Source organism: Cyrtonyx montezumae, unplaced genomic scaffold, assembly GCF_038088225.1.
Source record: "Cyrtonyx montezumae isolate F1298 unplaced genomic scaffold, pur_monq_1.0 scaffold_4, whole genome shotgun sequence".
Taxonomy (NCBI): domain Eukaryota; kingdom Metazoa; phylum Chordata; class Aves; order Galliformes; family Odontophoridae; genus Cyrtonyx; species Cyrtonyx montezumae.
Window position 1 is genome coordinate 4133753 of NW_027072045.1, and position 25255 is coordinate 4159007.

The window sequence follows — 25255 nt, forward strand, 5'->3', positions numbered from 1 at the left end:
TTACAGTGAAATCACAGGATTTTGGGAATCAGGAAATCTTCCTTCAAGCCACAGATTATGGTCAGTGGAAATGCCTAAGATGACGTTTCTATTTGATTTCTTTTTTTAAAGAAAACACAGAATGCTTCAGGCGGAAACACCTGAGTGTTGAGTACTGCTTTGTACCATACTGCCTCTTGGAGCTCACCTTTGTCGGTCCGAATGCTTTTGAAGCTGCCTTTTTTTCCTGCTGACAGGAGATGCGTACAGAACAGCGACTTTGTGATGTTGATTTCAGGAGTCTGACAGGGTTCTGCTTTGCATTAAGTCAGTCTCAGTCTTCTGCACAAGACCTGGCTGAAATAATTGGGGATCTGTGCAATGAACTGTTCTGCTCATTTATGTTGTAAAAAAAGTGATGCATTAATGTTGTCTGCACAAAGACATAGCAGAATATTTTAGTTTTAAATACACCACTCCTAGCTTGGAGGTATAGATATCTAACAGCAAATGTCAAAGTCTTGTTCTACATGGGTACTGCCTTGGAATGCAAATTGTAGACATCTCTACAATCAGCAATGCAACTGTTGGATGGGTGGATGCTGCTAAGCATGTTGGGGCTGAACTCACAGGCAGCACAGTTTTGGTGGTCAACCTGTGGCGTTTTCATCTGCTGCTTCTACAAATGATATAATTTTTGGTCTGAATGGTGGGCAATGTGATGTTTAGTGAAGATCAGTGGCCTGAATGTCATGGAAAAGGATCCTCAAAGGAGAATTGAAGTGGCTCAGGAATAGGGCCGAGAGATCCTGAATATTTAGCAGCAAGCTAAATGGGTAAAAAGAGCATCATCCAATGGATCAGATGGGTAATTTCACAAGTTTTGAAAAGCAAGCTTTATTTTGACTCCTCCTTTCCTTCCTGTTCCTTTAGTTCCCAAACAACTTGCATTTGATTGCAGAGTAACATTCTGTAATGTTAGAGAAATTGCAGATGGGGAAGGGAATACGTCACAGTTTTAGGCTAGTTTTAGTTCCCAGTTCTTCATAGACTTGTTCCCATCTATGAGTTTATGAACCCATACAATAAAATATACATTGAGTTCGGACAAAACGATTTCTGAAGGTCTACTAACTATATTAATATGGAAAAATGTCATGAAAAACACAAAGCAGTGGCTTTATTCCATTTTTTTTTGGGGGGGGTGGGTAGGGGAGTAGATCAGTGTAATACAAGATTAAAACAGTTCTCTGTTGCAATTCACAACCTTGTGGTTAAACTCTTGAAGCTTTGTTCGATGTGGTAGTTCTTAGTTGGAAAAAATAGTATCCTGGAAGAATTTCCAGCACTTGTAAAATGCAAAGTCTTTTTCCTAATGTGTTTTGGGGACTGTGATGAAACTTGAAGTACAAGGAAGTGTTTTCCTTTAGGGTAATATTGGTCTCAGGCTTGCTTCTCACGATTATATTCTGTATCTGTAATTATAAGTGTATTTTCAACTAAAGACATTTGTTTACAAACATATATTGATAGAATTTCAGGACTAAACCAATGGCTGCATCAGAGAGATACCTGAGAGCTCTTGGATTTTTTCTTATTGAGCCAAGCTTCTGTCTGTTTTATATCCCAGAAGATTTTTGTGTGTGGTTCTGTGTTATTAACCTTGCATTCTTCAGTTGCTACTGAGCTCATTGCGATGCTAATCTCCTCGTTTCTGTTCTTTCTGTCATAGCTCTTTGATTCTGATTTTTGAATCTGTTGGTGGGTGACACCAAATAGGTTTTGGTTTTGTGCTTCTGCTCTAAATGCTAAGTGCACTTGCTGGCCAGCTTTTGCCCTTTAGATCCCTGGTGACCTTAAATCGTGTTCTCCTCTTAAGTTCTTGTATTGGGAAGGGAGTGCTGATGAAATTTTCTACCTGTGTTTCTTTACTTCTAGTTGTAGGTTGTTTTTTTTTTTTTTATGTTTTTTCAATATCAGTATTTGCATGCAAATCGTGCAACTGGAGCACTTATTGTCTCTGGGTTTGGCCAACCATTCCCTTGCCCTGACACCACTCCATGAAGTCAGTAAATAAATAACATCAGTGAGCTTTGAGCAGACCCAGTGCCTCCTTGCCTCCCTATCTGGGTGCCATTTGAAGACCATTCTGTGATTTGAAGAGATGTTTTGACTGAAATCTTTATCCAGACTTGTATGCAGGCCAAAGTAAATGGAATTATTTCAAACAGTCTACTTTGGTATCAAGGCATGGCCAGACTTCAGATAGATGGAATACTAGAAAGGGTTCTGAAATGTCAAAAAAGAAACAAAAGGCTGATTCATCTGTGATTAATCTTTCTTGAACTGAATACCTCAGGCTGACTGCGGTCGTAAGCAGTGCCCCTGGAATTTTATAGAGCTCCAGAGCCAATTTCTTTGGCTGATTTTAGGAATTTTCAGCATTGCTCCTCCCGCAGCAGCACGATGTAGCAGCAGTCTGCAGCTCCAGCTCCCGCGTTGGTCTGCCTCCCACCCAGGGCTTTTTCACCCCTCCTGGCCATGGTACTCAGTTAACCTTTGCAAAATGCTTGGATTTCCTGCATAGGCTGAAATGTATGAAGGAAAACAGCTTGCTGCAGCATGACTCGATACAAACCTCTGTGATCTTTGTCCTTTTTATAAGGACATACTGCCACAATTCTGCCACTGAAACAGCTTTGAGAAGTGTCACACAAAAAAAGCTGCTATACCTCTGCTTTATCTTTCTAGTTAGCATGTATTAAAGCTGCCACCAGCTGCTGGCCTGTTTTTCTCCATGCTGTTACTATTAACTGAGGGAATAGATGATCAATGAAATGCAGTTAGGGAACTGGGCTTGCACTGCTCAGATCTGTTTGCACTGGTACTGCTGGCTTCTCCAGAGTTGATTTTGTTGGTTTATAAGAATATCATATGTCGAAATAAATTCAACATTTGTAATCATAGAGGTCATATGTAGTCAACTAAATATTCTGACAAGGCAGTATTTATTACAGTTTACCAAGTTGTTGCATGAAATGCTACTTTTTGATAAAGAATTATAAATACATAGGTTTAAAAGCTGGTGCAAACTTGTAGAAAGCCATATAGGTTTTGACAGTGCAGAAATAGGAAACCAAAAAGCAAAAACGAAAGCATATACTACTAATAATTGTATAGTTAAAAAAAATAATGAAAATGATGAATTGAAGAAGAGAGTGGAAAACTTTCCTGCTTTTCAATAGCGTCTAGCTTTCTGCATGGCTTGCTAACAGTTTTTAGCCACGTTACTTGTACTGTCCTTCCACTTCTTCATGGGGCTTCCTCTGTGGTCAGGTTATTGCTCTGTGTTGGTATCAGCAGCTGAAACTGAGCACTCATTTTCTTGGAGCAATGAATGTGCTCTGTGTGTTCCTTCTAATGGTTTGGGTTAGTGACTGCGGGGGGAAAAAGACCACTCTGAGTTATGACTTGGCTTTTGGCATTCAAACCCAAAGGGATTTGCTAGAACTCCTTTAAAATGGCTGGCCAGGACTTGCAGTGCTATTTCAGATGATGGACTTGGCTGCTAGGGAAGCGTTTTAAGGGAATTCATCTTCTACTGTGCGTGTGTTGAATGCTTTTGAAAATCAAATTGCTGTAGTATTCCTACAGGATGTAACTAGGGCAAAAAATCCTCTTCTAGAAATATTTTACCCAAGGTGTTGACTTGAGGATTGGTGGTCTTTTTTTTTTTTTAATCTGATATGTCATATGTTACTATATTCAGGACTGCAGTGTCCCCTAGAGCTTGCTGTTACTTTTGTTTTCTGTTTCCATTTGTTGCTTTCTGCCATAAAAGCTTTTTCCTTGCACCTTTCTTTGCCTGGAAGACTCCTCCTATCTGATTACAGCACACACTAAATGGTACCGAGTGATGGGAACGCGGGGCAGGGTAGGAAGCACCATAGGAGGAAAAAAAATCAGTTCATCATAGGATACCCTGAGTCAGAAGGGTCCTGGAGGGATCCTGTAGTGCTACTGGTAAATGTTTTCAAGTATTTCCTTTGGATGGCATATTACAGAATGTTTGAGGACAGAATGTTTGTGTTTCTTTTTGTTTGTTTTTTATCCTTTAAGCTATTTCTCTCCAGGTCATGACAATTGAGACAACAGTGTTGTTAAGAGCATTGAAAGCCTCTGTTCTGAATAACACCAACTGTTACTGAATGCTGACAGTGGATTTCCAGTGCAAATAAAATTTCTTAGAAGTAGAGTATCCATTTCCATGTTGTTTTTTATGACAACAAATGCAATTGGTATTATCATTTCCTCTAGGCTGCTGTATTCTGTGCTGTGTGTAATTGGTAAATGATTATGGCTTTTCCTTGGTGCATGTGTTGAATCTGTGCTTAGTGTCACACAAGATTTGCAGGGCTGAAACCAGTCAGAATCCACTTTACCACTAGAAACAAATGCAGAGCTCAGCCAAGTCTTTGAAGTTAAGAAACTTTAGTTTTCTTCTTTTAAAATATTTACAACATAGACATATATATATACATATATATATATATATATATTTTTTTTGTCATCTAGAACTCATTTGGGGAAAAATGCAGAAATACTCCTGGCTTTATCACTCTAATTTTGGAAATGTGGGTTCCTTTTCAGTTGTTTACTTCAAGCTTTGGGTGACTGAAGCATAGCAGAACTCAGGTGCAAGCATGACGTTCATTTGTGGCTGCCTGCCTTGTCTGGCTTCTATCAGGACAGAATGAAATGGCTTGTTGCATGGGGCACAGCAGATCTCTGAAACCTTTCTCATTGCTGTGCTGTCCCTTGAGGGAATGGCCATGTACTGGGGGTATACACTGTACAGACTTTGGAACAGTGTCTGAAAGTCATTTTGCAGAGTAAAGCTGTGCGTGCAGGATACGGCCTTCCTGAAGTTTCACTGGTACACCTGTAACTTTTTATTTGATGCAGCTCCAATTACAAAACTGTTTCCTCCAGTTTAGTAAACATCTTTTTTTTTTTTAATGTTTAAATTTGTAGCTTTTATATACTGAATAAGTAAGTATTAGTAACATGCTGTCCTAAACCACTCTGTTTGTTATCAGCAATTTGGAGCTTGGATCCCCTTACACCATTTTCACAGTCTTTAAAAAAACAGCCTCCCCAAGCTGAAGCCAATAAGAAAATACAAACCAAACTGGAAAATCCCAAGGGAATGAGTTCCCATATGGCTTATTTCAGAGAAACGTTCAAAATCTTTTAAGTAATTCCAGATATCAGATGATTAAAATATTTTAATATTGGTATTTTGATGATGGTAATATTGATTCTGTTAACAATTTTAATATCGGTGAAGAGTTCTTATCGGCAACGAGATTATATCTGTGTGTACATATATATAACATGTATATAGCTCAGGTGTTCTGAAGAATAAAATCATGGTAGAGGTGGTATTAAGTGTGTACATCAGTAGGAATTGTAGGGGTTGGAAGGAACCTCTAGAGATCAAGTCCAACCCCACTGCCAAAGCAGGCTCCCTACACCAGTAGTCCTGTGGCCAAAGAGATTACTTGTATCCCAGTTTCCTGGCACTGAAGGTAAGTAATGTGAAGTGACTTATGTCCATATTACTATACTTTCACAGTCTTCACAGCAACGTGGCTGTATTCAGACTGTTCAGTGAGATATGATAGTTGCTAATACAAACTATCCCACACTAACCCTCAGAATCTGCCTGGGAATAGTCTGGAGCAATGTAATATGTCCTACGTTTCACTTGCTACATTATTTTTTCCAATTTGAGTTGGTTTTCCTATTCTGTTTCTTTGATAAATATAATTTCGTTCTTTTGTATGAGGCCTAAATAAATAAAAAGCTGAGCTCACCCTAATGAAAGCACCCGAGGAAGGGTATGGTTTGTTCATTGTAGGCTAATTCTGTACAGCAGATGTTTTTGGAGTTATTAGAGGTAACTGCCTCTGTCAAAAAGAGCAGCTGAAAAGATTTGTTCAAGGTTGTGTTAATAAACCTGACACAAACCATCTCCTGCATGCTAATAGATGCTGGAAATGTATCATGTCTAATTCCTGGCTCTGTATGGTCATAAATTCGCTGCTTGTTACTGCCTTGGACTGAATTTGTAAGGGACTTGCAGTGACTATTAGCTATTAAAGTGAGAACTATGAAATATATAGACAAAAGTAATATGGGTTTTGTTTAGTTTGTGTTTTTGTGTAGTTTTTTTTTGGGGGGGTGGGGTGGGTGGAATAATTTCTTCACAATTCATGTCATTAATTTCTTTCCTTCATCCAAGGAATGAGGTCATGGCTCGTGTTTCAGAGTTTTCCATTTACAATTCTGAACGTCCACTGGTCAGTGCTTTAGTAGCAAGTGTTAGATGTGTGCAAGTCAACGTGCTTTTTCAAAGTCCCTAATGGCAAGTGAATTAATGAAGTGCTCCTTTGTTGGCTTTGCTGTATTAATCATTTTTGGATGCTCTTGAGATGCTAGCTAGCATCCTGAATTTGGTTGATCTGTCTCTTTGGCTGTTCCCAAAGATGAGTGAATTTAGGCAGCCACCTTACAATGCTCTGTTGCAAAGTGCTCAATGATCTCTGCAGGCAATGCCTTCGTTTCCCACACAGCCATGTCTCTATGCGAGGCTGCTCAGAGGCACACAAGTTTGCAAGCTCTGGGCAAAGTATCAAAGATATTGTGTCCTGGAGAAAAAATAGCCCTTTAAATCTGTCACTGAAGCCATTGAAACATCGGTCAGCTTTATCTCTGCACCAGGTCTGTTGAACCTGGTGACACCTGCAGTATTGGAACTCTCATTGAGTTTGGTTGCTCTTATTGTATTCTTTCTGACTTTTGCTTCGCACTGATGATATTTGCTTTAATTAGGGAGTATTGTCATGTGGAATTTATTTGGTCTGGAAGCCAGGAACTCCACCTCCTCCTGGCTCTGCTGTATTTCACCTTGCAGTCTTTACAGTAGGAGCTGGCTGACAGGTCAGTTAATCCACACAGTTGTTTTTTTTTTCCTACATTTTAACAGGAAAGATTTAATGGTAGATACTCTAATGAGGGCTGGTTTAACTAGGAGTCTGTATTTTACAGAATTATCACAGTATGTTTCTCTGGAGTGTTATATTTAATGTAGATGGCGATTCATTATTTTGAATGATTGCTTTCTTTGATTTTGTTTAGCTGCTCACGGTGCTGAGTAGAACTGTATTAATGTAGTTCTGTTGTCCTTGATCTTGATACTAACAACACTGCTTCCTTGTAAAAAGCTTTCTGTATTTTAGGACAATTACTCATACTTCACTGTTGATTGAGTAGGAACTGGAATCCCAAATATTGCTGTAGAGGGGAATGATTTGGAACATGGAAGAAATAGAAAACTAGGCTCATCGAAGTCCATAAGGGATTTTGTAGTCCATATCCTTGCTCCAAGGCAGGTCCAATTACATTTGTGTTAACTTTTAAGGCGCATTGGACGTGTATCTGCCAAAGGTTTCCTTCAACATGTCTTTATGTGTTGGCAGTTATATCCTTAGATGTTTTTCTGCTTAATTTGTCTTTCATTGATTTGTCTGCTATGAACTTCCTAAACAATATCACTTCCAACCACCCATCCACTCACAAAAATAAACTCCTTAGTTCTTTTTCATGTTTTCTCCAAGTCACATTTTTTAATCCTCTTACCATTCTTTAGGATGTCTAATGAATTTTCTTCAGGAGATCCATTTCTTTCCTACAGAACAGTGCACAAAATTAGTCTTTCAAATGCTGAGGACAGCTATACGTTATTTACAGCGAAGTTAACAATTCCTGTTATATAAGAACGAAGGTGATAGACTCTGGAGACAAGGAGGAAAAATGGGAATTGTATGAGTACAGAGTTTTCAGAATGGGCTAAATTAGGACTTGGCTGAGTTCTTTTTAGGGCTAAAGCTGTGGCTGAATGTGAGAGCACAGTGTATATGTTCTCGAGTCTTGCTTCTGTCCATTCTGTTTTAGCTAAGTATCCGTTACAAGTTCCTGTTCTCTTCCTTTAAGAGAGAACATTGCATTAAATGAGATGACAGAGCATCGAGGGCTTTTATAGTTGTTCCCTATAGAATCTATGGATATTTTTAGGATGAGTTTTATCATCTTTATTATAGTAAGTGCTGGAAGTGGTCCTTCAAAGGAAGGAACCAATTAAGAGTAAACAAACTGCAGAACAAATAGCTTTAATGCTGGATTGCAGATGACAGTATTTAATTGTGTTGTGTTGTTTGTTTTGTTTTGTCTTTTTCACAACACAAGTATCACCAGTAGAGGAGGAGCTTACTTCATGCTATCCTCGTAGCCACCAACATTTTTCAGTACGTGTCACTTAAGAATAAATCTGTATTCTCTTTAAATTGAATCCAGGTGGGGCTCCCCAAGCAAACTGCCAATGGGAAAGTTAAATACATTTGTTGCTGCTCCTTTAAAGGTTTTACTTAATCAAACAGAATCAAATCCTGAAGGCTTCTGAGGGTGTTACCCTACTGGGGGAGGCCTCATGAGCTCTTGTCTCTTGAGTGTAAGACAACAACATCCAAAGCAAAACCTCTTGTGTTTTCCAGACAGCGCTAGCAGATTTCAGTCTATCACATGAGAGTTCACCACGAGCTGATGAAAACTTTGTTTAGTTGATTTCAGCTGAAGATCTGAACTGTCCTAAGAGGAATGAAGTTGTTTCAGTACTGGGAGATGTTAATAACAGTTATTTGCAGTGTTATATGTATAGGATGACTGTGAGATTCCAACTAGAAAGCTTTCAAAGGACCAGATCATCTTTTTTTAATAGAATGTTACCCTGCTCGCTTCCCTTCCCATTCTCACTCTGAATGGAAATGGTAATTTGAAAATGTTTTCCCAAGTAAAACTGAGCTAGAATGACAGAGAAAAGGGGATGAAAACAATCTCATTGTTAACTAATTGAAGAAGAATGGGTTCATGGAGCAAAAGTACACAGGAACCAAATTCTTTGTTTGATCTCAGCACAAATGCTCTGTTGTTTTATGAATGGACAGAAGACAGGATGAGCTTTTTGTTCCACTAATCTATTGCTTTTATTTAAGATACTGAGACTAGTGTTCTGCAGGGCTACTTAGTGCTAATGTGTTCAGTAAAGTTTATTCATTGCTGGTGAATGCTTTTTTTTTATTTTTAATTTTACATTCTTTCTGTTTTATTCTTTACTGGTTGGCGTTGTGTGGCTTGATATTATTTCTGTAGGGCTTTATTTGGGAGCCCGGCCTGAAGCTTTAGCGTGGAAGATAAATCAGTTTCTTTCACAGAATTTTATCTGATTCACTGTTTGACGGTGGTTTAATGGATTCATCATCACAAAACTATTTTCAATCGTTGGGTGTTGGTAAAGGAATCCTGTGTGTTAAATGTTGTTTCCATTACACTGATGACTGAATGGGAAGTCCCCAGGCCCCTGTATTGACAGCCCCACCTTCTTATGGGGCTTCATTATTTTCACTTTGAAAAGTGGGAATGACAAACTGTGATAAGATCAAGCACTTGACATTCTATAAGTGCAGTTCTGTTTTTAATATGCCCCTAATCCAGTATTGAGATGCACATTTAGCATGCCTTTCCCTTACCAGTTTTTTGGTACAATCATGGCATATATGGCATATGGTAGACTTGGTGATTCCGGCCTTCAAACTTGTTTTCTCCTACTAAGGCAATTATAAAGGAATCGGTTTCCAAACATCTGGCTATGAAGGAAAACTGAAGCGATGGTATTTCAGCTCAGGTACTTTGGGGATACATTAACGTTAAGCAGTATGTTTTCCTAAACATGCAAGTGGACATGTCTGTGCCTTTTAGCCTGAGTTATTGCAAGAAAAGCATAATAGCAAATCTGTTCTAACCAGCTGTGAGAATAATGTTGGACTTGGGCGGTTTTACAGAGCCACAAGCACACACACGTGCTTTTACGTTGCTAGTAGATGCAGAACCTGCATGCACAGTGACTGCTACAGGATTTGGTACTGTAATTTCATTTTGTTCAAGTTTGAATACTTTACAAATGTGGACTTACTTGTCAAGAAATCCACTAGAAATTTAATATTTTCTTTATAATAAAGAAGAGAGAATTTGTTAATGTAAGGGGGAATTTGAAAGCAAGTCAATGTGAAAAAGAGCATGTTGAAAGAATGCTGATGTTTCTTGCAGAGTGTGTTTGCAGGCAGTTACAGCTCCCTGTGAATAACTTGACAAAAATTCAATGCATCCATCTATCTGGGTATATGTTCCACGTTATCCCTACACTTGTTCAGTGTCCCTGTATTTGGATCCCTTCCCATTTGTTATGTTTAGCCCAGTTCTGGGGAGGCTCAAGCACACTGAGGTCCAGATGCTACGACTCTTAGTTTAGTGTTTCTTCTGGCAACGAATGGAGCTCCGATCTGTTCTTTAGTTTTGAGTCTGAAGGTTGAGCAGATGAACAGAAGCTTGTATGGATAGTCATGTCAGCACGGATTTGGCTTTTTGCACAGCTGCGTTTTGTGGTTTGCCCACCATGAGAGCAGGTGTGTTTGTGCTATGTGGGGGAGGCATGGTGCCTAGCTGCTTTGTACCTTTTCACTTCTGGAGACCACAAGCATCTCTCCTATGGTGACAAAACACATTTTGACGGTGCAGATTTGTGTCTCTTTCAGACTGCTCCGTTGTTATCAAGGGTGGTTCAGTACAGATGTTGGCTTTCAGGTGTTGAGATGGGCACGAGGTGAGGCACAAAAGGTGCTCCTGAGCTTCTCTCACAGCAACCAAAGCAATCTTGTTCAACAAACACTTGACAAGCTAAGCTGACCTAAAGTTAGAATGCTTATTTCAGGAATGAGAGCTTCCAGTGAAAATAAACATTTTTATGGGCAACAGAAGAAAGTTCCTTTAAGGAGTACTTCGATGGTCTCAAGTTTTGCACAGACCCTTTTTTCTGTTGTGTTACTTACTGTTAAGTTCTAACACGTGGTTGGAATACTGTGGCAAAGTGAACCTTCTCTTTTTTTTGGTTTGTTTGTGGATGGAAAGGCAGTGAGAATGTCTGACAGAGGTGTGGGACTTTGTCATTCCTTATAAAGAATTGTGGGCACCTGAACACAGATTTAATTCTTTTTCCTATGGAGTTATAGTGTAATTCACATGTTTCTATGTGCAGTATGAATGCGTTAATTTGATTTTCACACTGCTGTTTAGCCACGATCCCACAATGATTTTTTTTGGACTAATTAACTTTCCTGTGCTGTTTTCTCTGCCCCTTTGCCCAGATTTCAATAGGCTTTGTTTGTAATGCACATGTGTTTTCCTGTGGTCAGTTTGGCTAAAAATCCGTGATGGAGTGTAGATTAAAATGCTTCATTTCCAAACATAAAATTGAGGTGCAAGTTGTCATTATCAAAACCAAAATCCATCTGCCATGGCGGTCATGTGAAGCTACCAAGATTTTCAGGCAGGAGCCACCGAGACATCCGTGCAATGGGATGTAATGCTAAACCAAACGTATCAGGTGTTGAGATGACTTGTTTTTGGAATAATCCTGATGAATGGAACAAAAATTTTGTGATTCAACTGCACGTTTGAATCATGAAACGTAGATTTTTTTTCAGTACTTCAGAATGCAGCTATCCTAGCTACTGTGTGTGTCAGTGTTGAATGGTCAGGGGTTCATTATTTATCTTCTGTTATTCTTTCTACTGATGACTTTTCAAAAACTTGCCAAGTGTACAATGCACTGATAGGAAGCTTCAAAGTTAAAAAGCCTTTCCAGATCTGGAATATCGATTCAGAGTATTATTTCTTGTTCTTAAATGTATGCAAGCGAGTCGAAATTAAAGCTGGAGTGCCAATTTTTAAAGTCACATTGTTTTTCAATGTGATATATTTTCACGAGCCCTGTATATGCTTCTTAAAAACCCTGCTTTATGTGTATAGCATAGTTTAATCTAAAGCCAGCTTCCCTCATCTGAATTCGTAGCTGGGAGCCTATTTCAGCTCCTTTGAACATGGGCAATCCATGATTTTGAAGAGCTGTCAATTTGTCCTGTAATTTATTATGTCTTCGAATACTACACAGAGTGAGTCAGTAGCTGGGCATGGAGGTGAAATATGGAGTGACTCAGTGCAAGGCAACCAGCAGGCACAGACTTTCCTGGGCACACCTTGTTTTCTTGCCCTTGGAGCCTTGTCTGGAGAGAATTTTGGCAAATTCTGCACATTTCTGGCTGAGCTATTGGAAACCCCATTAAAGGCAGAAACAGGGATTTGGGAAAGTCTTGTACAGAGGAATTATTCCCCTTGATGATGTGAGTTTGGCCAGTGATAAAAAGCAGAGGTGAGGCTGTGATAGGTGTAGGAGGTAATGCAGAGTGGATCTTAGAGGACACTGAGGGGCTTTGGGGTGGGTAATTGGGCATGGAGGGGTGGCTCTGGAGCTGGACGAAGAGAAAGCTGTCTGAGGAGAGAGCAGCTTGAGGGATGTTAGGAAAGATGGGGAAGGCTTGGAGTTGCTGAGCATGAGCGAATGCCAGGGAAAACAGCACAGGGCTTGGAGGAAACCACAGAACAAGCAGCTGTAATGGGGAGTTGGGTTTGAGGCTAGACATAAGGGTAAAGCGTGGTCCAAAGCATTAGATTTGGAGAAGTTCTTGGGCAGGAGGTGCTGGGGGGCTCTGCACCCAGCAGCAGGAAGGCACATCTGCAGGCAGAGGAGCTGCAGCTGGGTGAGCTGGAGAGCAGTGTGCATGCTGTGCTTGGATAAACAGAGAAAATGGGGGACTTCCAGATTCCTGGAAACAAATACTGCTCTTGTTGCAGTGGTGCTTTTCTCCTGTGTAGTCCTTCAGAGCTGTTAAGGGTCTTATCGGTTTAAAAAGTGGAAAATAATATAGAATTGACTTGCAGTGAATCATGAGCGTAAGGTTCTGCTTTTGCAGACATCAAAAAAGATTCAGAAGTTGATTTGCTTAGTTTTTCTTCTTGATGCACTGTAATTCTGTTGGTGGTTTAAAAATAAAAAAAGTAAGTTATGCAGAATGTCTTCGCACCTACTTGTGTTGTACTGGTGAATGTTAATGCAACGCACACTAGAATGTGTGTGTTTTTCTTTTGATTATTTCACTTTATGCTAAATATAAGAAAATGTGCAAAATGAAGTACTTAATTACAAGAAGTAATGCGAGCTTGTGGCAGCTCTTTAAGGGAAAGATATGGGAACCACGTTATTGAAATATTCGCTTTTTTTTTTTGGTCCTCTTCTCACAGCTGCCAAAATAAACTCCTTTTAAGATAGACTGAAGTCAGCATAGCTGGTGTGTTTCTAATGGAGCATTCCTCCTGAGGCCCTGACTTGGGTTTTATCTTTTTGTCATAGCTTTTCCTAATCTCTTGTTCCAAGTTTATTGCTAGAGTCTCCTTAAGAATTTCTGCAGCAGAATTAAAGTAAACCAGCTCCATTTTGGTAATCAGATGATTTGTGTTCTGACCGTGTACGAGCTTAACTTCTTTTTTTCCATTGGTTTCCTATGAATTTTCTCTTTAACCATAATACTTTTTTGGATTCTTGAGCAGCTTCCTATGGGCAAGATGAATACTGGCTTCCAGCTTCAGCTCTGTGTCCATACCATACTAGCTTTAATTTGACTTGTTCCCAGCTGGATGTTTAATGGTGATTTTCAGTAAATATTGTTAACCATTTTTTTAAATTATTATTTTGAAGTCACAAGATCGTGGCTTTTTTTCTTCAAGTTTTGAGTGTATGGCTGTTTTAAGTTCATAGGGAATCTGTAAATACGTGCACGCACCTTGAAACAGAAACATTCTTTGAAATTTCAGTCTTGATGTCACTGTTCTGTCAGCTTGATATCCCTGACGTTGCTTCAAGCATTAGTAAACAAAGGAGATTAAATGGCAGTATTTGAAGATTTGCAACGTTTTGATAGTGGTGTCAGTGTGTAGGGTTTGTCAGGAGTTTCCAGTAGGCATCATCCCTTATCAACATCTCCTATTTTTGTATGCCAAAGACAAAGATTCTATGAAATGTTTACATTTGATCTACAGGAAAACAAGAAGTATGTGGGTAAGCAACTCCTCTGAATTCCTGTGTGTGAGATGCATTGGAAAGAATGTGACTAAATGTTTGAGGATCAGCACATCCTTTAGAACAGCAAGGAGAACACGGCAGGGACATTCAGGTCGGATGTTAGGAGGAATTTCTTCTCTTGAAAGAGTTGATCTGGCTCTGGAAAGGGCTACCCAGGGAGGTGGTGGAGTCACTGACCCTGGGGGTGTTTAGATGTTGTACTGAGGGACATGGTTTAGTGAGGAAACATTGGTGGTAGGTGGATGGTTGGACTGGGTGATCTTGGAGGTCTTTTGCAACCTTGGTGATTCTGTGATTCTATGAACAATTCCCTTACATGTTGTCCACTTCTCAATAGCAGTGTGGGATCTGTGGGCTATAAGATCAGTTTTGGTTACTATGAATAGCACTGTTTGAGGATCACAGCATGTTGATCTTTGATAACAAAGAGTGTCTGAGCTCCTAATAGTATGAAATTGGGCCCTAATAGCCCTGAGTGTGTAATGAGTGCCCAAGTTCTGATAAAATCAGTCATGTTTTTGTTACCAGAGTGCCAGGCAAGTGTTTGCACGTAAAATTGTGGATTCCATGGTTAAATCCAAATTGTTATTCATTCATCAAATTACCCACAATCCATCCATTTGCTGATTTAACTCCTTTTTGAGATACGCTTCCTGGTAAGTGGCATACTTTTGATGGTAAATCTGAAATATCCAACCATCTTTCACTGATAAAGTAAAGCTTTGTCATTCATTCTGTGTGTATTATTATTCTTGAGGACTTGTTTATTTGTTCAAAAAGATCAGAAAAAAATATGGTGACTGTGAGGTGGGAGAAAATTGTGCTGGTTGCTTTTTCTTCCTTCTTTCCTCCTCCCTTCAGACACACGGGGCACACGGGAGTGACACCGAGGGCTGGAAGCACAAGTGAATTCAGATGTCCAGCTCCGTTGTGCTGGCTGTGAAAACAGAGCGTTGGGGTTGCTCTTCTGGGGTCAGCAGGGACCTTTTCTGTTTGTGGAATGAAGTCAGGGAGCAAGGGTCTGCTGTAGAACTTAGCGGTTGGGATTCCAGTGGGGTTGTCTTTCAGTGCAAGGACTGAATTTAATCAACCTGATGCACTCCCTCTCGTGTTGTGCTGCCTAGCTCTAAAGGATTGCTGTTGATGGTTCAGAATTATTTTGTTTACGTAGTCTGAGAGCTTTGTTTTAAGCAGCTGGGTGGAAATTGAGATGAAGGCAGTCTTAATTCACTTTTAATAAAAGATCAATGGGTTTATTGTGAAGAAATAGAATACAGATGTAAACTGCACTTGATAAAAGAATTATATGTGTGTTTAACCTTCCCTTCTTGTTTTTTCAGTGCTACTGGTGCTTGACCTTTTTTGTTTTCCAGACTATTCTCTTTCGTGGTAGTTTTACATTTTAAGTTGTACTTAGACTACAAAAACAAACTCTGCTGATGTTTTCCATCTCAAATGCTTACCAAATCCCTCAGATTTTACAAAATATTCAAAAAGTAATCTCCAGACTTAAGTCTCATTAAAACCTTTGCCCTTCCTATGGGACAAAAGTTCAGAGAAGTTCGGGTTGATTTTGATTTGGAAACTGTAAATCAAAAAAATATCATGGTGTGAAGTATTAATTTAGGCTTGGCAACTCCATTGTACAATAGACTTCCAGAAGTTTCCAATTAAAATGCAGCATATCTAGTAGTATGGGGGAGGGGGGTGGGGGAACACCTTGAGGTTTTTTCTTTTATATGAGAGAAGGTGCCCCAAACTTCTCTGAAAATGAAGTCTTGTAACTATTTTAATTAAATAGACGGCCATGTTTATATTGCAGCAGGTTGACCTGGTAGAAGAAACCACGTACTCAGGATTTCCTTAGCTTTGCTGTTTTTCAGTACAGCTTTTTAATCAAGTCTTTTGATAGATACTTCTATCTGTCCCCCTCCCGTGCCCTTTTCCTCATATTTCAAAGGAGATAAAGCAAAATTAGGAAGAGATCGGACTGGTGAGTATGGAGCAGCCTACATTAGAGGAATGAGTGAAAAAAGTCAGGTCCCTTCAGAGCTGTATGGCAGAAAATCATGGGAGGCACATTGATAATGCAATGATTGCACATGCATGTATATCACACTGGTACTGACCATCATCAAGGGAAACTACAGCTTGAAGGCTGCGATAATTAAAAGCAGTTGTTCAAGGTTATGAAACGATGCAAAATGCATTGTTTCCAAGGTTAGCTGGTTATGGAAGCATCCGTATAGCAAATTGTTGGGCATACGTGCAGTTGCTGTATCTTGACAGAGTGCATTTTATCAGCATGTGGTACTGGGTTTACCAAGCTGAACAGAAGTGAAGTGCTATGGCATGGGTCTGTAAGGTGATAGTTTTTGTTGAAAACCTTGTAGTTGAATGTTCCCAGGATGGTTTGGGCAGTACAAACAGTGCTACTATGCAGGGACTCTTATACTGTGAGACAAAAGAAAGCAAAACGTTTGCAGTCGTGGGTTTTTTCCACTGTTGGCTTACTTCTGAAATGTATGCTAATTCAATCTGAAGCCAAGGAGAAAAGTTTGAAAAGCAAATTTTGAAAATCCTTATGAAGTTCTACTGTGTTAAGTAGCTCTGCAGTGGGAGATCCTGTTTCTCTTATTGATTTACGTTGGGCATACACTGCAAACTGATGGTATTAAGAATAACAAGGAATACGAGTAGTACTCTTGAAGACAGGGCTTTTTTAGACAATTGAAGTATGTGAGTCAATAACAGTTTTGAACACGTGCCTTTTTCTTGAATGCAGGCTCTCCTGTTCTTGACATCTGCTCTGGCTGGATTCTCAGGTGGAAGTTTTTCACAGTCTAGGAATAAGAGGATTGGGGGGGGGGGGGGAAAGATCGATCCACTATTATTTACTTTCATATTGAGTCTTTAACTTTTTAAAGGAAGAAAATAAATTGGTTGTAATCACTTAATAGGAATAAAAAAAAAAGGACTAAAAGCCCTTAGAAATTACTCCATTTGATTTAGCAGTTTCTGTCGATTGCCTTGTTAATGATGTCAATAGGGAGTGCCAACACTTGATGGGGAAACTCACCCTTGTGTGTCCCTGGGTTCCTACTTCCTTTGGTGAATGATTCATGGGATGTGGGTTTAACTGGTAGAGTAAATAAAATACCTTTAAGGGAGAAAAAAAATCTCACCTCTAGCATGTTTGGAAATAGTTATAAAAAGAAGGCAGGGATACTAAAGGGCATCAGTGGTTTAAGTTTTACCTCTAATCCTGTTTTATGTCACTGGTCAGTGAGACTTCTCTGTGTCATTGCCTTCATTTCACTCATCTTCAGAAACTTATTGACACAATTCTGAATTTGGGAGAAGAGGAAACCTCAGAACTATTTACTCATTTTTGCCTCCTAAGTCAGGTATTATGACCCTCCAAATAAATACTGATTTTACAGTGATGGATTTGGGGGTTGGAACTAGTTGGCACTACTGAAACATAGCACCCACTCCTCACTGTGCTCACATCCGCTGGGTGGTCTCCATACACGTTTGGCAAGCATTGATGAATGTCAGTGGATGCCTTTTTCCACATTTAGGAATTCAATTCAGTATCTTCACACACACTTCCAGGTCAGTCTGCCCCTCTGGTGCCACCTGTCAACCACTGCCATACCACTGCCATCTGCTTCGGACGCTGTGGGTCAACATTGCATTCCCATCCCTTTCAACTCTTTCTGTTTAGATAGTGTAACAGTTCAATGCCAGTTCTCTGGGTTTAGAGAATTTTCTAATGCCATGAAGTTTAAGCTCCTCTGTGGAAATGGAGTGTTGTTTTCACTTCAGATAGAAATGGGAATAAAATAATTTTTTTATTTGTTTGGACAGTTTTGACTTCTATCAGACATAACGTTTGTATTTCTGACTCAACAATTTAAACTTGATAGGACATACATAATGAAAACGTTCACCCCTTTACTCTAAATATCATCAGGAGTTGAGCAGAAAGAGAATTGAAAGAAGCTGGAATCTCTATAAACATCCAGAGATCAGCCTCCAAAACCACGTGTTGTTGCACTGGGGTGCATTTATAAATGAACAGCAGAGCTTGAATTGTTTGTGAATGTGACTTTAGAGGATTGTGTTCACTCATGTTGAAAAAGTCAACTATTAGTCTTCAGTTCTTGGCAAAAATAGGATTTTTTCTTTCCAAAATCACCGTCTTTATTACCTATTTAATTCAAATGAGGAACTCTTAATTGCACTGAAGGCAGCATGATGAAATCCTTAGATGTTTGCAATTCATTGACTGTATGTCTGTTTTACCAAGCTGATACACACAGTGAATTTCCAGTTTGAAAATTAAATATTGCCACCATATGGCTTTGGGGACTAAATGGATTAAATGAATAATGACTTAAAGATAGATTTTTGATTTAAGTTTTGGGCCAACAAATAATCTTATTTTAAATAGAAAAAAAAAAAAAGAGATTTGATTAGAGAAGGTCATTACTGCTGAGGTGGTGATTTTCTGTGTAGCAGAAGGGAAAATAAATATCGCTGTTTAATTTCTGGGAATGTCTGTGAAGAATATCTTTCAAATAAATTGAATAAAATAGTAGAATTTCAATAATGATTGCCTGTAAACTATTCCAGGAAAAATCCCATGCATTGAAAAGACAGTCTTGCTATTTAATAGGCAATGAACAAAATGCTCTATCGCTAATGCTGTAAAAATAAAATCCTACTTACTGTGAAGTGTATTTTTTCTAATAAAAAGGTTGTTTTTTTGTGGGTTTTTTTTTTTGTAGCTGAATGAAGAACATTTGAGACAAGCTGCTTTCTGAGGTGCTGAGTTTTTTAGTGTCAGCACCAGCTCAACAGATCACTAGAGGATAACTTAAACACAGAGTTTCAGTAAGGAGAGCCAAAGTTTCTCAAGTTCATCTTGGATATAACATAAAATATACTGTGTTAATTTTATTTTTTTCCCAAGTGCCAAGGTTAAGTCTGTATTCCTGAGCTAATGCAGAAATTACTAAAGGAGTAAGCTTGTGTTTACAGCGAAGCTGTTTCGTACTCAGTTTGTTTAGGTTAGATTAAAACTGTTCCTTGCTCATTGGAAAGTCTGGAAACACATAGCCAGGCTGTGCTTGTGCAACTGATCTGACTCCTCTTTTTTCTCCTTCCTTCCTTTGCAGGGTCAGTATAGACCCTCTGACTTGTTGTGTCCGGAGACGTACGTCTGGACGCCTATTGAGCAATGTCTGCCACTGCTTGAGCTTTCCAAATACTCTCGTTTCAACCAGGATGCAAAAGCAGGTAAGGTCAAGCAAAATGATAAATAATGTAAGTTGTCTCTCATGTTTTCTGTGTACTGGTATCTTTTGCTTCTGAAAAGTTATAGAAATCTTGCCTTTAAGGGAGAAAAAACTACTCCTCACACAAGTATTAGCAAGCAGATTGCCTTATCTCTGTACACGTGCAGCACAGATTTTAAGTCCGTTCTGTTTTACAGGTAGTGTGTAGTTCAGATTTGGCATATTTTGTTTTTTCAGGTAATTTTGTATGCTACTTTGTATGTGAACAAAAAGAAATATTTATTCCTTCCTTACATTCTAGTCTGATGAATGCATAAAGAGAGGAAGTAAGAATCAGTGCAGGAAAGCGAAAATGAAGCATAAAGGTATCAGGTGAAAAGAAACTGCTGAATTTAGCTTTCCAGTCTAGCTGAGATTTTGAACAATACAACAGTAGAAACACCTCAAGCATCTTGAATTACATAGGACGTAATTAATGCATTCTGTAAAATAATTACATATTGATTTGCATTAAATGGTCGAAAACATTTTTCAGAGAGTCAGGTCAGATACACTGCTAGACACAGATACTGATTTAAAAGTGAGTAGAGTTTATACTGGGTGTACTGTACAAATAGAGAATGTCTGTGCAGGTAGATGTGGTATGGTGGGAAATAGCCTTAGGAATGTGGTTGGATGCACTTTGGGAAAAAAAGCATTTATAACCATAGGAAAGCTCAGTGTTTGAGGTATGTCGTGTCTTCTGCAACCAGATACATCATTAGATTGGTGAAAGGAAGTAGAAAAAAAAGAGAGCTAGAAGGAAGAAAGGTTTTCAAGGCCAGTAGTGCTAAAGGAAAAATGTATTCATTTAAGTGCAGGAATGGCAGCTAAAATACTCTGCCTTTGACAATGTTAACCCCACACAAGCAAAGGGACATCATCTTCTCAATTCCGTGGAATTCCTGTGGGATACCATGCTTTTGGAAACTGCAGCATGTAGAACTTTGCATCATTATCAGCACAAAATATCTCACTCCAGACATTACTGGGGCTGTGACTTACGTCCTGTGGTTAAAGGAAATTAAAACATAGCTACGTGTTGAAGTGTATTAGGCCTGCTGAGAGCTTATAGCCATTTGAGGTTTAAAGATTTGCTAGCTTTAAGGAAGCTATTTCTCAACAGTAGAATCAGTTTCTTCCTTTACTTTCCCCTCCACAATAGTCAGCAATATGTGTTTAATTAAGTTGCAGCAAATTACAGAAAGAGCAATAGAAACGATGATGTGCTTTATTCCTCATGACTAGCTTTCTGTAATGCATACCCTCAATTACGTTGGTTATGTAGGTCATGATTTATCAGCACTGGGACTTCCTACTTAGAAACTGAGGGTGCTAACCAGACCCAGTAAACAACTGGCAGGAATGGTGTGGCTTGCGTTGTTGCCTGAGGCAATAAAACAGTCACTGCAAATGGTCATCTTTTAATATGGCCTGTAATGCCAGAAGGTTTCTGAAACATTACCTCACACCAGTTTGTTCATTGTATTTGGCAATTTTTGAACTCCTTTTCCCTCCCATAAAAAACGATAGCTAGTTGCACGCTCCGACCTGCCAGGTCTCTGGGACAGGAGAAGGGTTTCTGAGTATTCATGCCCATTGCCCCTTCAGAGCTCCTTGCTATGATCAGCTGTGTTTCCTTTTCTGAAAAGAGCCTGAGATATTCACAAAAAGTAGCAGAAATTTTCTGAAATACCAGGGAATATTCATCATTATTTACAGAGGATTGTGCCTGTTCTACATTATGTAGTTGTCCCGTGCTTCAACATTTTAAAATGTTTTTAAAGGATTGTTTTTCATGTCCTTCTCTGGTGCCTAATACTTTAGTTAGCAGTTGGAAAATGAAGAGAGGAGAGGTGAGCTAAACAATGTTGTTAACTCTTTATACCTCCAAGATGAGTCTAGAAAAGTGTCTAGCAGTTAATTACAGTGCCTGGGGTCACTTTATTCTGTTATATTCACCTTTCTGTTACTTAGGGTGGCAAATCATGGGTGCCTGACAGCTGAAATACATCCAGCTCTTGACTTCTGGCCAGCGTGCTGAGATTCAGCCTTATTTAACCTCAAAACACTCCAGTTATACAGTGAAAACAATGAGAAGTTCTTCCAGCAAGCTCTCAGATTTTGTATTTTAATAAGCCACGCTGGTAGCTTCTTCATGTGCAGTTCCTAGCTTGTATTGGAAAACACCAGTGACTTCAGTGGGGGGAAAAAATTGCATAGCAATGCTAAAACAGCACTCATGGATACAAGGTCGTACATTTGTCAACTGTTCTTGCTTTTCTAAATTACCAATTGCTGGTATTACTATTATTATATTACACATGCCTTATGCCAAACAGTTTTTTTCATTTCTGTTGTCTGGCATCATCTTATAAATGAAAGAGGTTCTGATGTATTTATTATTAAGCAGCAACCAGTCATTTACATACAAATAAATCAGCACTTAGTGAGGCAGGGTAGTAACTGAGGTTTGGATAGTGATGAGCTCTGAAAAGAAATTTGAGGTGATGTACAGATCATTTGCTCCTACTTTGTAAGGATGTTATATATATGTATGTATATATATATGAAACAGAGCTGCCAATACTGATGGAGCTGTACTGAAGAAAGTAGAAATGAATTAAAGATTACTCTGCAGAAAAGTACTTGTCAATGACTTGGACAGTTTATTGGAACTAGTGGCCAAAATTCAGCCATGTTGTAGTGTGGTGCTGAAATATCTGTGGCTGTGGTCACTCTTCAATACTGGTCCACCACCTCTCTGCAAAACTGGTCTTCAGGGTTTTACTTTTCTGGTACTGTCACTAGCAGTTATTCCTGTGGAATAAGTACAGTATGAAAAATATTACAAATAATTGATTCGGTATCTCAACGTGCCTTTCTCTTTGCTTCCCGTTTTTCTGAATCTAACCCACTGACGTCTTCTTTTCAAACATCTGTTGAGAATTTCGGTTTGTTGCGCCTGAGACAAGACTGTGAAAATGGTTTTTGTGGAGTGAAATCTTCACGATAATCTGCATTCAGGAGGGTAATTAGATTACTGGGAAACTGCAAATCTTTTTTCCTATCGCCACTGGACTGTCAACACCTTTAAGAAGCAACTGCAGATAAGGACAGATCCAGTCTCAGTGGAATGTGGTTATTTCAAATGCCTTCAGTGTGTCACACAACTTCTGGGGGGTGTGTACCACCCAGTGTAAGGGTGGTTTGCTTTTTGCTTTTTTTTTTTTTTAAACACAAGTGAAAGGCAGTACTTGATCTGAGTTGCTAGGCATGGCCCACAGAAGTCTCAGTTGTAATCTGCTTCCCACCTTCAGTGTCTAATAGTTGGAGCTGAGTCTATGAGTAGCGCAGATGAAGAATGATTTTATTATCTTGACAGTTTTGTTTGCTGATAATAATAATGGTTATAGCTAGCACACATCTGTTTGGTATCTTAACCAGTAACAGAACAAAATCAAAATGCAAATATAATACACTAATTAAAACTGAAGTCCTTTTCTTTTTCATTGAAATCCATGCATGACGGAGACATTGGCTCCTCTGTGTTGGCTTGGCAAATTCATGGGCAGAAGAGAGTAGAGCCTAACCCAAGGCAGCATGGATGCTAAAGGATGGTATTAGGAAACAGAGAAACAACTCAAGTTTTTTGTGGTATTGCAGGACTGTTAACTCCATTTTCTTTGCAACGTACAAAATTAAAGTTTTAATAAGTTTGCAGCTTTGTTGTTCTGCTGCATATAGTAAATTAGAGCAGTGAAAGGCAAACAACATGCCAAATATTTAATAACTTCTGAATCCTGACCCTCTTGGTTGCCAATAGGCAAATTTTTCACTCGTTTTTTATTATACTTGGATTAAATTGAAATGACTGGCATGGGGTTTTGGTCTAATATGTAAAAATACACTCAAATACTCCAGTGATTCTGTAATAAAGAGGTAATGAATTACTCATTTGGTTATGGTACTAAACAGCTGGCACTGCAGCTTTGAAAATATTTCAGAACCATTCACACATCAAAAGCAGCACATGAATAGGCCTAGGCACTGAAAGTTAGAGTGAATCATTAGCTCTGGAGCTTTGGAGTATCACAAAACAATTGCCAGGAAATAAAGGACTTTAAGTTATGGCTTGAAGTATAGTCACAGTGTGAACTCCGTTTAGTGCTGTTAGCAAATCTTGAAGTTTGACAAATATTTGTTTTAAAAGACAGTGTTTAATGTTATGCTAAATGTGTGTGCTTCTAACGTTGATAGAGTAAACCAGTGCTCCTCAGGAAGTGCCCTCGTCTGGCTTCCAGCATGACTTATGAAAATAAGCTTTGACCCAAAGTTACCATTGTAAAGGTTGCATAATAGATAAGTGTATTTTGAAATTATGTAAATTTTGAGGGCTTTGCCAGTTTATCCTTATTTTTCAAACATATACGTAGAAGTGATGTCTTGGTTGTGTGCTGAGGATGCCCTCCTTGGTCAGGGCTCACCATCTTGCAATGTGATTGTCATAGCTGATAAGATAGGCCAGTTGCTTCAGTTTTGCCTGTTTCATGGCAAAGCAGAGGTGTGGCAGTGAGCATGGTGGGTGGGGTAGGCTGGGGTTGGGCTCGGGGATCTGCAAGGTCTTTTCTAGCCTTTATAATTCTATGGTTCTATCCCTTGTATTGTCTTCATGCCCTTGCATTTACCATCACTGCAAGCTTGATAGCTCAGTGCTCCATTTTGCTGGGGTGTCTTGAGGGATTATTAAAACCTATGGTTGAAAGGGTTTGGAAGTCTGGTTGAAAATGAAGGGAAGCCTTCGTGTGAAGGCCTGAAGACCTCAGTCATCAGCTGGCTCGGGGTCGGTCCCATGAGAAGGTTTTGCTTCAGGAAAAAAAAATAAAGCTGACAGAATGTTTTATTCTTGCACAAATATGATGAAAGGAAGTATATGGAAAAATATTTGTAAAGTAGGCTGGAAGGAAACAACAGGCTGGATTGCTGAAATTCATTGTCATTGGTCTAATATTTCTGTCTCAGCCACAAGCAAGTTTTTAGCTCCATGGAAGCAAGTTCACAGTCCAGAGAGTCACAATGGCCTGTTAAAGTTACGCAGTGTGTTTTCTGAACTGTGCAATGCAAAATAACTCAGACGCGTATGAAATGAGGCAACAACTTTGTCCCTGTGTTTTCAGCCCTTGCAAAATTGCTTTGACCTTAAAAATGAAGTCTGAAAACACATTAATGTGTCATAAATGTAAGCTAGATTTGCAATGCTTGGAAGTTGCAGAAATTCAGATAATTGGAATGACAGTCACGATTTGCTCCCAGGCAGGCATTAAGGTCACTTTGGCCTTTTAGGCACTGGTCATGATACAAAACTTTGTCTGACTAGTATTATTTTATACTTAGAATAGTACTGCTTACAGTGGAGTTGAGCATTTGGCTTTTTTGGTGAATCGTACTCTGGATTGCAAGATATTTTAGTAAACTGTTGAAATGAAAATGCAGCTTATGTAGGGTTTTTGTGTTAAAAAGCTGCAGTAACTTGAAGAATGTTTTTTTATGCAAAATATATTCAGGAAATAGATGGAATAATCTGTTGGAGATGTCAGTTTACTTAGTAGTTTTAAATTTCTACTAGAGTTAGTAACAAGGTGTCATGGATTTGTGAAGAAAAATATTTATTAACGTTTTGCATAAGGAATGATGAAACATTTCATTTGCCCCTAATATAAGGTGCTTGTATAGCAGTTTGTTTTCATCACTCACCTTTCTTTTTAGGCTTCATCCCTGAATC

The 25255-nt window shown here is 39.0% G+C and overlaps 1 protein-coding gene across 6 annotated transcripts in view; it reads left to right on the forward strand.

Moving 5' to 3' along the window:
* The window catches only part of ATE1 (arginyltransferase 1), a 67766-nt gene that overhangs the window by 33635 nt on the left and 8876 nt on the right, over nt 1-25255 (forward strand). For 5 of the 6 annotated variants that reach the window (XM_065746395.1, XM_065746399.1, XM_065746394.1 and 2 more), the window contains one exon: nt 19315-19435. In XM_065746395.1, coding sequence (XP_065602467.1) covers nt 19315-19435 — 121 coding nt within the window. Of the gene's footprint in view, nt 1-4098; nt 4199-19314; nt 19436-25255 lie in introns of those variants that run through there. The other variant, XM_065746398.1, reaches the window with a different exon arrangement.